Raw genomic sequence first — 13851 nt, forward strand, 5'->3', positions numbered from 1 at the left:
TTCCGCGCCCCACGGCGCAGTAAGCTCGTGAAATCTTGTGAAGGTTACGGAAAAAAGGACGTGGGGGGAGAGAAAGGCGCACGTTGGTTTCGTCCCGCTGTCGGAAAGCGGCGTGCGGAACTGCGTGATGCCTGTCGGACATTTTGACACCCGCGCCCGAACGGGCGACTTCTAAATAAAACCTTTTAAACCGCCTGGCTTGACGTGACGGGAGTGGCGTACTGGAGCGCGGATGCCGGAGAGATGTCACTCTGAGAGCAGCGGGGAACGAAACGAAGCCAAGGGATGCTTTTCGGAACTTCGGATGACGCAGACGCGGGTGGAAATGCGTCTGCGCTTGGATTGCGATAACACTTTTTACGACCGTGGTGAGCTGAAAAGCATCTCGATGCAGATAGCCATTCCACTTCAGAGCACATCTCACCTGGTTTCCTACTGAAGCTAAGCAGGGTTGAGCCTGGCCAGTACCTGGATGGGAGACCTCCTGGGGAAAACCAAGGTCGCTGCTCTAAGTGGTATTAGTGAGGCCAGCAGGGGGCGCTCACCCTGTATTCTCTGTGGGTCCTAATGCCCCAGTATAGTGCTGTGGTTGAGATGTTAAACCGAGGTCCTGACTCTCTCTGGTCATTAAAAACCCCCAGGTCACTTCTCGTAAAGAGTAGGGAAAGTCTTGGAGGAATTCCCCCATTGCCCCTCATCTATCACGGCCCCCTAATAATCCCCATCTCTGAATCGTCTACATCACACTCTCCTCTCCACGAATTTCTGGTGCACTATAGCTGCCGTCGCATCATCCATGTGGATGCTACCCACTATGTAAAGCGCTCCGAGTGTCTAGAAACGCGCTATATAAACGTAACTGTAACTAACTAACTCCTTTCAGCCAAGAACAGGAATCTGACGCGACAGTGGGCGGAGCCGCACCAAAACTGTCCATTTCCTTACAATACAGACGCAAACTTGCATCTTCTACGTATCATACATCTAGTGATGTAGTGACCGTGCTCACTTGGATTCATGTTATCATAATAAGGAGGCTAGCATACTACTTAGCGTAGTACGCGTGCTAACTCGTGACCTAGCATTAGGTAACAGGAAGAGCCCACCCACTCGCTTGACAGCACCTGCACATTACATACAGGGAGTCCCAAAAGTCATACAAACAGGGGAAATCAACACTTTGAAGCAAAATATCTTCCAAAATGTTTCATATTTTTATATATATATATATATATAGCCTTTGACAAAAGTAGACGAAATCATTCTAGGACGTTTGAACACGGCAAACACGTCGCACGTGACACTGCTGCCAAACTCAAAAAGACAGGAAGTGTTGAGGACCAACCGAGAAGAAGTGGACGGGCGTCCACTGACAAACGGACAGTATAGTCCCCTATGCATGTAGACGTCTGGGACACCTTGTAGATTAGATTTGGTCCCGCGTCTCGTATGAGTCTATTTATTTATTTATTTATTTATTTTTTGCCTTGCCGTGCACAGCTGAATCACCGAGCTTTAAATTTAGCACGACTCGAGTAACACGTGCCGCGTGGGTTGCATATATCTTGATTTGTCAGCTCAGAGTGTGAGATTTGGGATGCCCCGGTAGCTATTTTTGGATCGGCTTTTTGGTGTGGCAACAATAACGGTCACGTTTCTACACGATTACAAAGACGACCCGATCTCACGGCGGCGTCTTGCCGTTAACGTTATACCACAGCGGTTTGGCCGAAAGAAATGAATGATGAGGAGTAAACCCGGCTGACCGGCGATGATCCGGTTGGAGTGTCCTGGTGCTAACCGGTGAGTCAGTGAGCTGAGTCACGAGCTGGAAATGGAAGTACGGAAAGGGGTATGTCATCAGGACCGTAGGCAGTGTTTGGATAACACGCCATATGGGGAGCATGCTTGTTGTTTTGTCAGTTTACAGTGTGATTTTCAGTCGCCTGCGGTGGGTTTTGTGCACAGTCGTTCTACTTTTTTGTTCTGAATATGGTGGCTAACACTATTTTGCTCTTTTGTCCCAGGGAGCTTTATCCTGGACCCGGTGATCCGTTATTCGAACCTGTCGTGTACCTTTCCGCTTTTATTTCATTCAGGATAACGTCGCGGAAGACACTATCGTCACGTGACGTCTCGATTTAATTTCTTTGCTCCAGTCGTTTTTGAGATTTCGAGATCTTTCGGGTGGTGTGGTTGTACCTTTTGGGTGTGCGCGAACAGGAAGCTCAGTTGGTCATCTGATGTCTAGGGCCAGATAAGCGCCCGGCCAGATTCTTTGCTATTGGTCAGGGCTTGAGCTGGGGCAGAAACCAAGTGTCCGAATTCCCGGGGTGGGGGGTGAGGAGAGCTTTAGAAAGAAGAGCAGCTGCCAGTCGCAGTGCTGCTGACATCACACCCTGGGATATTTTAAAAGAGGCTGAGAGGCTTGTGGATCGAGCGTTTGCTGTGGCCGCACAGATCAGCCAGTGTCCACGTTAGTCCATGACGTGAATCTCTAAGGTTCTCGAGTAGGCAGTAGTTGACGGTGCTTTCGGTCGTCGTCGAGAAGATCCAGCTACTCGTTTCTAGTCCTCGAGCTCTCCGTGTAACCTAAACGTTATTTTATTTTTTTTAAAAGGTTTTGTTATAAGATAAAGACTGCAGACTCTTTCCTTTTCTTCCTTCGGGATATGAGCTACTAGTTCCCTGGACTAACCTGGCGATGCTCCGGCATTGCCCCATCCCACGCTTTTCATCCGTCTGCCATTACAAGAAGAAGAAAATGCCCAAATCCTTGCCCAAGGAGAAGGCTCCCCAGACTCCACCGGAGAGCCTGGCTCTGGAGCTTTTGGACCTCAAGGAAGTGGCCAGGGAGCCTTCACAGAAAGTGTTGAAGATCTTCCGGATTAATATCATCACACAGGGCCTGCCTTTCTGCCGCAGACGGGTGAGTGAGTCTCGGATCGGGCGGTGTGTCGGTCAGGTCACGGTACGGTGGCGGCCATTTTGTTTTTTTCAAGTATCGAGCGATTAAAATGGCGTCAGCTTTATTAACTCGCTTAAAGGGGTGCACTAAACTGGAATTTGACTGGAATGTTTGATCAAATACCTACCTGTATGATTTCTATATTAAATCATGCCCTTTATAAAGATCCCTGTTAAGTTTTTTTTTTTTTTTTTTTTTTTTTAATTAAAATTATTTTATCATACATATAACATAAAAAAAAAAAAATCCCCCTTCCATTTCTTATGGAAGTTAAAATGCTTATCAAGATGAAGTTCGTGAAATGGAACGCCGAGCAAATCAAGCGCTCATATTTCTAGACTTATGATTCATGCTTCCACCTCCAGTCTCTCTGTCCCTGTCGTGAACAATGACAGCAATTGGTACGGCGGAGGCAGCAGACTGAATATAGCAGCGTGTTAGAAGTCGTCACCATGTGCTGCACTGCTGTCATTTTAATGGCACTCGCAAAGTCCTTCACAGACAGTTCAACCGAGTCAGACGCCGGCGTTTATGTCGGAGCCGTCCGCTCTAACGAGACTCGTACACGGACGAGCAGGTCGAGTCAGGACACCACGGGCCGTTCCGTTCTGAGACGATAACACTTTTAGTTGCTGAGCGCACGCTAGCACCGATTAGCCGTCACGTGCACTGCTCCTCGTTTAGCAGCATCTAAGATGCAAACGCATGACCTTAAAAAGTCAGGGCTCTATTTTTAGGCTCGGTGACACCGACACAAAACGCACAGATGTATAGCAGAAATGTAAGTCTCGACGAACCGTGAACGGTGCGTCGTGACGTTATATCACGACGAGCGCCGTGGCGTTTTGTTTCTTCTCGGTGGAAAAAGAGCGCGAAAAAAGCTTCCGTCATGTTCAGACCGTATGAACACGGCCTACTTGTGCCCTTTTGAGAAATCTCTGCCGTCCTCTGGGACTCATTGGAGAACAAGCTCGATATAATTTCGCCAGACGCGGCGAGGCCACGCGCCACCGGCGAACAAAAATAAAACGCGGTACTCGTGGTGTTCTGGCGTCTAAACCGAGTTAGTATCCACGACGGCTCCATATCGTGGGTTCTTCCGTCGTGCTCCGTTCTTGGTTTCTAATTCGAGACCATTGTGAAACAGAAGGCGTGTCGTTATGGAGACGGAAACGTCTCCGAGGTCTTTTGACGTCACGTGGTTCGTTTTGGCAACGAGACCAAGAAACCGGCTGAAAATAGGCAGCTTTATCCGTACTGTTGTTGGTCGAGAAACTGATTCAAATCCGCTTTCAGCTAAACTCCAGACTGCAGTCGGGCACGAAGGGACGCTCTGTGAGAACCTCATGCTATTAAATTTGATCTGCAGTCCACAATATTGAGCTGAGCATCGTCAACAAGCCGAGTCGCTGAACTTCATCACCTTGAAGTTGATATTTTTTCTCATAAGGGTACATCCTGAAGTGTTTTATTGCTCTTATACGTCCACAAATGACCAGTGGTTCCAATTCGTAATGAATTAAAGAACACAATGTTGTACTTTTTAAAAATAAATAAATAAATAAATAAAATCAGTTGATAATTACTTTTAAAACCAAGTTAGTTCCTGTAATTCCTTGGAGTTCAGTGTGTATAGACATCGTTTCACCACCAACCTCACGTTTTTCTGTCTTCAGCAGTGAGAAACCTTAAAAGCGTGACCTCTTTACAGATCTGACACTGGAGACTCCTTCCATGACACTCCTTCCACCCAGATTCTTGATGTGCCGGCATGAATGTTTTAAATTGCGTTTACGTTTGGCAAATAAGGGAGATTCTCGCACCTTTACAGCAGAACCCAAAGTATGACCTGAATCCCAGAGTGTCGGAGAACGGCGTCTGTAGAAATACAGCATGAAATTCCCGCCGTGCCAACATTCCGAACAGTAGACCTTGCCATTCTTCACACAGAGGAGAGGATGATATTATAAAATGGCCTTTCTTTCTATCCCCTGTAGGCATACTTAAAATTCAGGATATGACTTCAGAGCAAATATTGAGGTGGGGGAAAAAAAAAAAATCCTCTAAAATATCCTTGTCTTTGTTCCATAAGTTTAGCTTATGTTCAAAACGCAAGTTCCTTCTGCGGTCTGCTTTGTTCTTACCGACGAAAACCAGGCACAGACTGAGCTGCGAGAGTCTCCAGTCGGATTAAGGCTTTTGTGCCTTCTCCAGACGTTTCCATGCTGTTGGCTCACGCGTACAGATGAGATTTTGCTTAAGGGAGCTTCCATGAAAGTGTTGACTAACTTCAGAGGCAGCAGCTGGCTCCACTGAATGGAATAGTTTGCATTTCTCTCGGTCTCTGTGCGCCAATAGAATCAAGATCCCCAGAGCTTCTGTACCACAAGTTCATTCCTCAGAATCCACTGAGCTTAAAGCTGAAGTTCCTGTCTCGCTTGCAGCTCAGACAAAAAAAATGCAGACCAGCTCAGAGACCATTCGTCTGCTTCTTCTCAAAGTTTTAGGTGAGGTCATTGATTTAAGTGCTTGCAGACTTCACTTGAACACTCGAATCCACGCTCGGGTCCGATTCCGGGCTCGTCTTGGTGGACCGAATACCTCACACCGCGTCAAACCGGTTTGCAAAATGGTCGGCACTAGGTTCATCCGTATTAACAGCTAATAAGTAATCGCTCATTACAGCGCTCAACTACTATGAACGTGTGTTTATACATCAAGACCTTCCATAACGACACTTCCCGCCAACCCGAAACGTGCAGCAGGACGTAACGTGACCGTTTGGCACGATAGCTTCTACACCCGACGTGACCCGCACCATGGTTCTGTTGAAGAGAACCAGGGATGGGTTCTCTGGTTCGAAAACAGCTTTCACGCTTCACTAAATTGACCAAACTTCCGGAGTGAAAGAAGGCCGTAAAGTCACGTAGGTCATTCGTCAAGGGCTTGGATCTCTCGAAATGGTTCTGTCTCTCGTTTGAGAGGCTTCATCACTCAACACTTCATCAGAACTAAATGGTGAAGGTCCCAGTCGAGGACTCGTCACTGATTAATAAAATTAGCCCCGCCGCTCGGCTCGGCGAAGCGCCGAAGGTTGCCACCGCTTGAAAAATGGCTTCATCACTTAGAAATTCAAGATAAAGGTAGATTTTCCTATCTCAGACCTGCCTCCAGATATTTATGACCCAAACCTATAATCAGTTATAAAGTACGTTGTAAAGTTATTCAGCGTTATCTCACACATTATTGTCCCCGTCCTTCTCTGCGGTACTTTATCAGCCGAGATAAAGTCGGTCCTTTTAAGAAGGACGTCGTCATTTTGGACACGTTTGATATGCGACCTTCGCTTTTTACCCGGATGAGAGTTTTATTCGGTTTTCTGCAAAAACGGCGGATTCTTTGCTGAGAGGTCTGTTCTCTACCGAGACCAAAATACAGCAACCAGTTCACTTTAAATACCGAGCAACAATTGCGTAATATTGGGAAACGATCTTCTACAGGAAAGACTAAGAAGTGTAGTATTTCCAGCTGATTTCCTTCATAAAAAAAACCCAAAATGCTGGTGTAAAATTCACATGCTAGTCCTTTTAGCATCAGGGTTTGGCTTCGAAATTAGAATATGTCCAAAAGCATTTCCCCGTGTGTATTGGAAGGTCCCGTCGTTGCTGAATGTGCTCATCAGGAATGGACAACAGGTTTGACAGCACTACCCCAGAGGCCGTATTGGTTTCCTTTCCCACCCTACTCTGTCATGCCAGTCGGGGTAAAACGATCCCGTCCTGCCCATCTCAGCTATGCCCCAGACACGGTTACCATCCAGAGCCGTTTGCACCTTCAACCCCCCTCGTCTCCCGTTAATCCTCACCCCGGAGCAGGTGAAATTCAAGCGGACGGTTTTAGGAAAGCACCGCAGTAGCGTCCAGACCAGACTCGTACTCACGGACGTAACCAGCAGCATAACGTTCGGCAACCGCGGAGTTTTCTACCCGTCCGCGTACGTTCTTCACGTCGTCGGTCGTCTTTTGCGATCCTGAATTATAAACGCCACTTCATTTTCAACATCGTTTTCGAATTTGCGCCGTCTAATACGCCGTTCGATTACTCCAGACGCGGCTCTGAAGACTCAGAAATACGACAACACAAACAACGCCCCCCCCCCCCCCCCCCCCCAAAAATCGTACGTTGTAATATCGATCGATAATATCGACTTTTCCGAGATATTGCAGGCGTCTTTTCCTGAAATCTCTTTAAACTTAACTCTTTAAATTGAAATTTCTTATTACAGTTTATTCAAATTATTTTTTTTCTTTCTTTCTTTTTGCTATTTTTGCTCGAAGGTAAATCTATTTTTGGAAACGTCACAGAAGTTAGACGTCTCTCACCACGCGTAATGCCGAGTATTCTCTCTATCCGTTTTTTTTATATATTTAGTTCTACAGCACACTGAGCAAGAAAAGTGGGGGGGTGGGGGGGGAATTCAATAATAGAAACACGTCGCCGCTTTATGAATTCTGTTTTAACGGATATTTCGAGCTTCGGTAATTACACCAGCAGATGAATTTCCTTCAGGAGTTTGAGTACGGGGTTCAGTTCATGGTTAAATAAAAAATAACTCATTATTACGTGTTTTAAATGTGCCGATTTTGATTCAAAGGAGCTTAATGAGTCGCGTGTGGAAATGCTTTAGGTCATCTGACGAATACGGAACGTACTTTCCATCGTCGTTTAGTCGGAAATCAAAGAGGAACCCGAGGAAATAATTAAGAAATAACTTTTTTTTTTTTTTTTAAAAAAAGTTGAAATGCGGTTTTGTGATTAAATCAAGAACGATGACGTAATTGCAGAGGTTTCGTAAAGGAACGTTAATTCATAATAACGTTTATTTTTTTTTGTACTGCGGTGATTTTTCCTCTCCAGACTTTACCTTTTAATCTGCGTTTTTGAAATGTTTTTTATTTATTTTTTTTTGGAGCAGGTGACATTTCTTGAAAGAGCATGTCAGCAGAACGAGACGGATTTGTTATAAAAGGCGTCCGTGAATTCCTGCCTTATTGTCCTATTTTTTCCTCCTCACCCTGAACTCCTTCGCTGGCAGGTGTTATAAAACCTGCTGACTTCTTTTCTAGGAATTTCAGCTATGCAGAAATAAATTCCTGAGATTGCATCTGCACATTTTCAAAGATTAAGTGTCTCCTGAGAACAGAAGCACGCTGGTGGGTTGTTTTTTTTTTTGTTGTTGTTTTATTTTTTTTTTTAATGGTAGAGTGATGAACAAACGGGACGTGCGGGTACGCGTATCGCCGCGCCTTGTTTGTACGCGCTTTTGTTAGTTTGAATCTGGTTTGTGTTCTCCACCCATGCGGAGAGAACAGGGTGTGTGCGCGAGCGCTGGCGTGCGGTAGTCGGGAGTCGGGACGGTGTACGTGCGCACGGATATTTCTGCCACGAGCAACCCGAGACGGCTCTGGCGGCGATCTTGTTGGATGGGTGCGTCGATCATGTGTCTCGAGCTCGGGGCCGGGGGAGGGGGGAAAAACACCTCGTGCACATTTCTTAGAGGTTTCGGGTAAAGGCGTCCACGCTAACTTGAGACTCTGCATTCTGTCTTGAGAAGTGTGATGAAAATGCGTGATGTTTATCTACGTTTATTCTGCTGTGGCCAATGTCATATTCGTCCCGAAGCGTCATGTCCACCCTGGAGCTTCATATCCATCCTGATCCAATGACGTCGATGTCGTATCCATCCTGAAGCTTCATATCCATCCTGACCCAGTGACGTCAATGTCGTGTCCATCCTGGAGCTTCGTGTCCATCCTGGAGCTTCGTGTCCATCCAGGAGCTTCATGTCCATCCTGGAGCTTCATGTCCACCTTGGAGCTTCATGTCCATCCTGGAGCTTCATGTCCATCCAGACCCAATGACGTCAATGTCGTATCTATCCTGAAGCTTCATATCCATCCTGACCCAATGACGTCCATCCAGGAGCTTCACGTCCATCCAGGAGCTTCACGTCCATCCAGGAGCTTCATGTCCATCCAGGAGCTTCATGTCCATCCAGGAGCTTCATATCCAACTGGAGCTTCATATCCACCCTGACCCAATGACGTCCATATCATGTCCATCCTGGAGCTTCATATCCATCCCGACCCAATGACGTCCATATCATGTCCATCCTGGAGCTTCATGTCCACCCTGACCCAATGACGTCAATGTCGTATCCATCCTGAAGCTTCATATCCATCCTGACCCAATGACGTCCATATCATGTCCATCCTGGAGCTTCATGTCCATCCAGGAGATTCATATCCAACTGGAGCTTCATGTCCATCCTGACCCAATGACGTCCGTATCGTGTCCATCCTGGAGCTTCATATCCATCCCGACGCGGTTCGAATAAAACCGCTAATACATTTACAACAGAAAACCTGCTTAATGATTCAAAACGTGGTTCTCTCAGGGGTTCCTCGTGTGCTCCCGAGGGTTTCTGCTTCTATATTTAGTCTGGGAAAGTGTCATTCTCATCATGAAGAGAAGGAAAAATGCCCGAGGAGGTTGTGAAATATTTTATATTTTGTTCAAGTTTTTGGCGCAGTGATGCAATTGACTGTAAGACGCTACAAAGCTTGCGAATGTTTACCACTTATCAGGATCAGTAGATGAGAAGTGTGTTTCTTTTTCTCTTTTTTTTTCTCTTTCTGACAAACATGGTCCGAGGAAAACATCCGTTAAATCCTCTAGAATGAAGAAGTCGAGGCTGCGGTGTCCAGAGGGAGGGGGAGTGGTGTGTTCTTATGCGGAGAACATGCCACAGTGTCAGCAGGCTGTGGTTGTAAAAAAATAAATAAATAAATAAATAAATAAATGAAAGAATGTCCTGACGGTGCAGGGTCGAGTAGCCAGCTGTTAGAAAAAGTGTGTTTTTACTTCCCTAGACAGCTATTCAGCTCACACAGAGGGGGGGGGGGGGGGACAACCTGGTTTGGGTTCTGGATTGATGGCTCCATCTCTTCACTCTGAGCTCTCCAGAGTCGGCAGGTAGCAAGACCTTGTCTTGTCTTGTCTTGTCTTGTCTTGCGTTTTGAATAGAAAAGGTCAGTTGTGAATCGTTGCACATCAGAGCCGTTAATTTCCGCGAGCACTGAGCGCCAAGACACGACGCTTCAGGTCTACACTTCTCTCGCAGGTCAAGCCGAGTTCGTTGCTAACGGCACACGGCTACGTGGACGCCATTTTAGGTGTCCTAATCTCGCCTTTTCTGACCTTGATGGTGTCCTTTGTTCACCGCAGGATGCTTTCTAAACAGCTGGTATGTCCTTGTACGTGCCCGTGCTAGCCAAATCGAGCGCTTTCTACCCCTGGGAGTGGGCTGACAGGATTCCATCGTGCTCAGGCTCCAAATAACGCCGGGCTAAAGCATCTGCGCGAATCTATTCTGAGCCGAACCATTCCAGAGTCCGGACGTCGGCGAGAGCGCTCAGGCCATCGGGTCATTTTAGAGGATGAGGATGTAAACGAGGCAGTCGTCGTTCGTTCGGCGGTCTGAAATGAGATGCATGGGATTCGAGACCTTCACCTCGTGTAACACGTAAGCAATCCAGCGCAGTTGATGACGGAGCAGCATGTTCCCTGCGCCGCACGAACAGCATAGCTGACCTTAAAGGCCGGGGTCAGAATCTCATCCAAATGCTTATCGAGTTCAGGCTCGGGCGAATGTGATGTAGACGCGCAACGATCCGTTCGAGCCCTGCCTCCCTCGTGTGTTTTCGAGATACTGACATTTTCCAAAGCACCGAGGACACTCGATGGCCTTTTGTGCTGATACGGGGCCAGGATCTCCCTAAACCCTGGCGTAAACAGTTCTGAAGAGAAAGTGAAACTGCTCGTTGCCGAATTAGACAGTTGCTGCCAAGTGGAGCACCTGCTGTGAAGCTGCCAAAAAGCGTTGACATTTCCTCCAGCGCCGCTAGTGTGGGCGAGAGGCTTCCTCCTCTCTCAGGCATGTGTCACGGGTCCTCAGCATCGCCTCGCAGCCAGGAGGAGTAACCGAAGAAGATCCCACTCGGCTCAAAATACTCCGTGCTTTTTAATCTGTATGGAGGGACGGCAGTAAGGAATGACTCAGCGAATGAGAAACATCTCGTCAGCACATCATTTTTTTTTTTTTTCGTTGTGTTTACAGCGCAAGATGTCGGGAGAACAATGCAGGAACGTTGGTTTCTAATCAAGTTTGTTCATCCAGGTCATGGAACTGTTTAATAGAAATAACTCACAGCCTTTGAAAGCAGTTTTCGTGGAGACACTTGTCCTAAAGCATTCCGGTTTGATTTCTAGGCATCTTACTGCTAAAACATATCCCGCAAGGTGATCACAAATCAGACCGGGATTGATGCTTCTGATCCGATCTGGATTGACTGCCCTCAGATTTAGTGCTGCGGTAGCGCTTTAAAGCAATTCTTAAAACGTCCACAAGATGGCACCGTTTATCGGTATATCCGATATTACACAACCGATTTCTGATTACGGGAAAACGCTTAAATATCGGTCAAAAGTTGGATGGGGTGTTATAATATGTAAAATGCTCTCTCTCGATCTCTCTCTCTACTGCGTAGCTTCAGGCGTTCTAACAAATTCTTTGGAATAGCCCGATATTTACAAGGTAACGAACATGTAAGCAGTACAGCACTCGGGGACGTGCTGTTCTGGGAAAATAATCAACGATGAGTGGTGTGATGAGACCCGTCACTAACCCAAACGAGATTATTTTCCCATAGCAGCACGTCCTGAAATGCTTTATTCCTCTTATACCGTAGCTATTTGCCAGCGATGGCCGTTTATTCATTAAAATAATAATGAACACCACGGCATGCTTTTTATCCATTTATAGTTGCACGGAACGTCTGCAAGAAAAGCCGTGGAACCTGAGACTCCTTCCTTACACGTTAAACAAACTCCTTCTGACAGAAAACCTCACAATGTCCACGTTTATACATTTTCTTTGTTCGACAACCCGTTTATTATTAGACTTAATATTAAGTCGAGCGTCGGCCGTTACTATAGAAACAGTATTCAACGGTCTGAAATCGTGATTAATTTACCACACGTCGCACTCACCAAATGCCTTGCAGTATATTAAGCCAAATTACTTGACCTGTTGTGTCAAGGCTGAATATTAACCTGCATTAATATCACTCGAATTTTCTCAAATCAATAAATACGTACCTCTGAGGTCACAAATGCTTATTAAGCTGTACTTCTTCCCTTACGGCCGTATCTTTTGTACCTTCAGTGTGTAATTTGGACCCGTGAATTTAGTGTACCTATAATAAAAAAAAAATTAATTAACGTACATAATTGGACCTTAAGGACGACTGCTGTTCTTTGAGATTCCTTTCGACGCTTCACAGGTCCCCACTGCACGCACCTTTGCTCGGTATGTACACGATACACACTGAAGGTCATTTGGTTTTCTGAGAGTGCTCATTTTTATCTGCAACGCCAAAGCTAAAATTGATCAACAGAGACACTCGTGTGGTTTCCCATTTCGTAGTGAAGGCGCGTGTTTCGAATCACTATCGTGGCAGCTAAGGCTTGAGCAGATTTCTGCCTCCTGGCTGCCTCCAGGCCATCACACACCGAATCCCTCAGCTCTACTCTAGCACATCAATCATTCCTCGTTGCCTCTCAGCAGATACGGACCTAACCGGACGAAACGAGACCCCGTTGTCTGTTGAGCCGACTCGTCTGAGATGTAAACATCCACAATACAGTAGGTTTTATATGCACCGGAGTCTCGGCACTCCCCCCCCCCCCCCCCTTCTCCTGCTCTGCGCTCGGATTATATCTACATCTGTGTGAAACCTGACTCACCCAGCTCATTTTTGGATGCATTGCATGTCCCCGCCAGCCTATTGAACCTCTAAGTTCTTCATCACTCGGTTACCGATAAACGGCGGTGTTTATTTATCAAAGGCTCGTTACCGAGTAACTAGCGCTGGCGTCGGGCCCCACGGGGAACATTTCACAGTTTGGCCTATTACAACGAGGCTCAGCCTAGCACGATCGATCCTGCCTATTGATCAGCGGTGTCTGGGTCCGTCTCGGGTTTCCTGCCCGTTGCCGATCGATTTTCTCATCCGTAATGCTCTTCCGTTCGCCCCGAGCGGCAGGCCTTCCGTTCCGACCTCGCTCGTGCTTGCCGCGGGTCAAATCTGGACGTTTGGAAACCGATAATCGTGACCGCCTAATCGTCAATTCAAGCCATAGGGTACAGCTTCGGCTGCTTGTTGGAAAGATGTCCGGATAAACACGTGAACTGAAAACCGCTCGAGCGATCGGTTTCACATCGAGGACGGATTGAGATATCACGCCTCAAGGTTTATCGGTCAGGAATGCTTGCAGACCTGCGAGTACAAGCGATACGAGGCCGTACTATTCAGCTGCCAAGCTTGACGTTGAAGCAAAGTCTGAGGCGGTTTATAAATAATGGCGTGCGCTCACCATACTCGCAAGATTTCTGGTTCTGAGTGTAATGGAAATTGGTGTGACTCGGTCTCGGTTTGAAAATACATCATTCTTTCCTGCATGGGGATACCGAACGTCCTTACTTGATGGATATCGAGCTATATTTATTGATTAGCTGGGTACAGAACAGCAAGTATGGAAGATCTGAGGGCATGTTGGACCCCAGTGTTAAGAAGGAGCCAGATTCGAACGTCGGAGACATTGGAGCAGAGTCAAAGCTATAAAAAAAAAAAAGCACAAAGATTTTAGCCTTCTCTTCTGTCTTGCTTACTAATAGAGGCGAGAGGCACCAAGCTATTTGGATGTAATGAAAGGGGTGCAAGTCGGAATTACAATTCCTACCTCATTTCTCTTTGTGACAG

General features: G+C 46.6%; 1 protein-coding gene across 3 annotated transcripts in view; it reads left to right on the plus strand.

Annotated features, from left to right (window-relative positions):
• The window catches only part of LOC128604302 (cilia- and flagella-associated protein 251-like), a 90399-nt gene that overhangs the window by 40647 nt on the left and 35901 nt on the right, over positions 1 to 13851 (plus strand). Inside the window, exon 4 of one of the 3 annotated variants that reach the window (XM_053619336.1) lies at positions 4265 to 4662. The exons of the other annotated variants lie outside the window; for them this stretch is intronic. Coding sequence (XP_053475311.1) covers positions 4265 to 4324 — 60 coding nt within the window. The 3' untranslated portion in view covers positions 4325 to 4662. Of the gene's footprint in view, positions 1 to 4264; positions 4663 to 13851 lie in introns of those variants that run through there. 3 annotated transcript variants of the gene reach the window in all.

This window comes from Ictalurus furcatus, chromosome 29 (genome assembly GCF_023375685.1).
Source record: "Ictalurus furcatus strain D&B chromosome 29, Billie_1.0, whole genome shotgun sequence".
NCBI classification, from domain to species: Eukaryota; Metazoa; Chordata; class Actinopteri; order Siluriformes; family Ictaluridae; genus Ictalurus; species Ictalurus furcatus.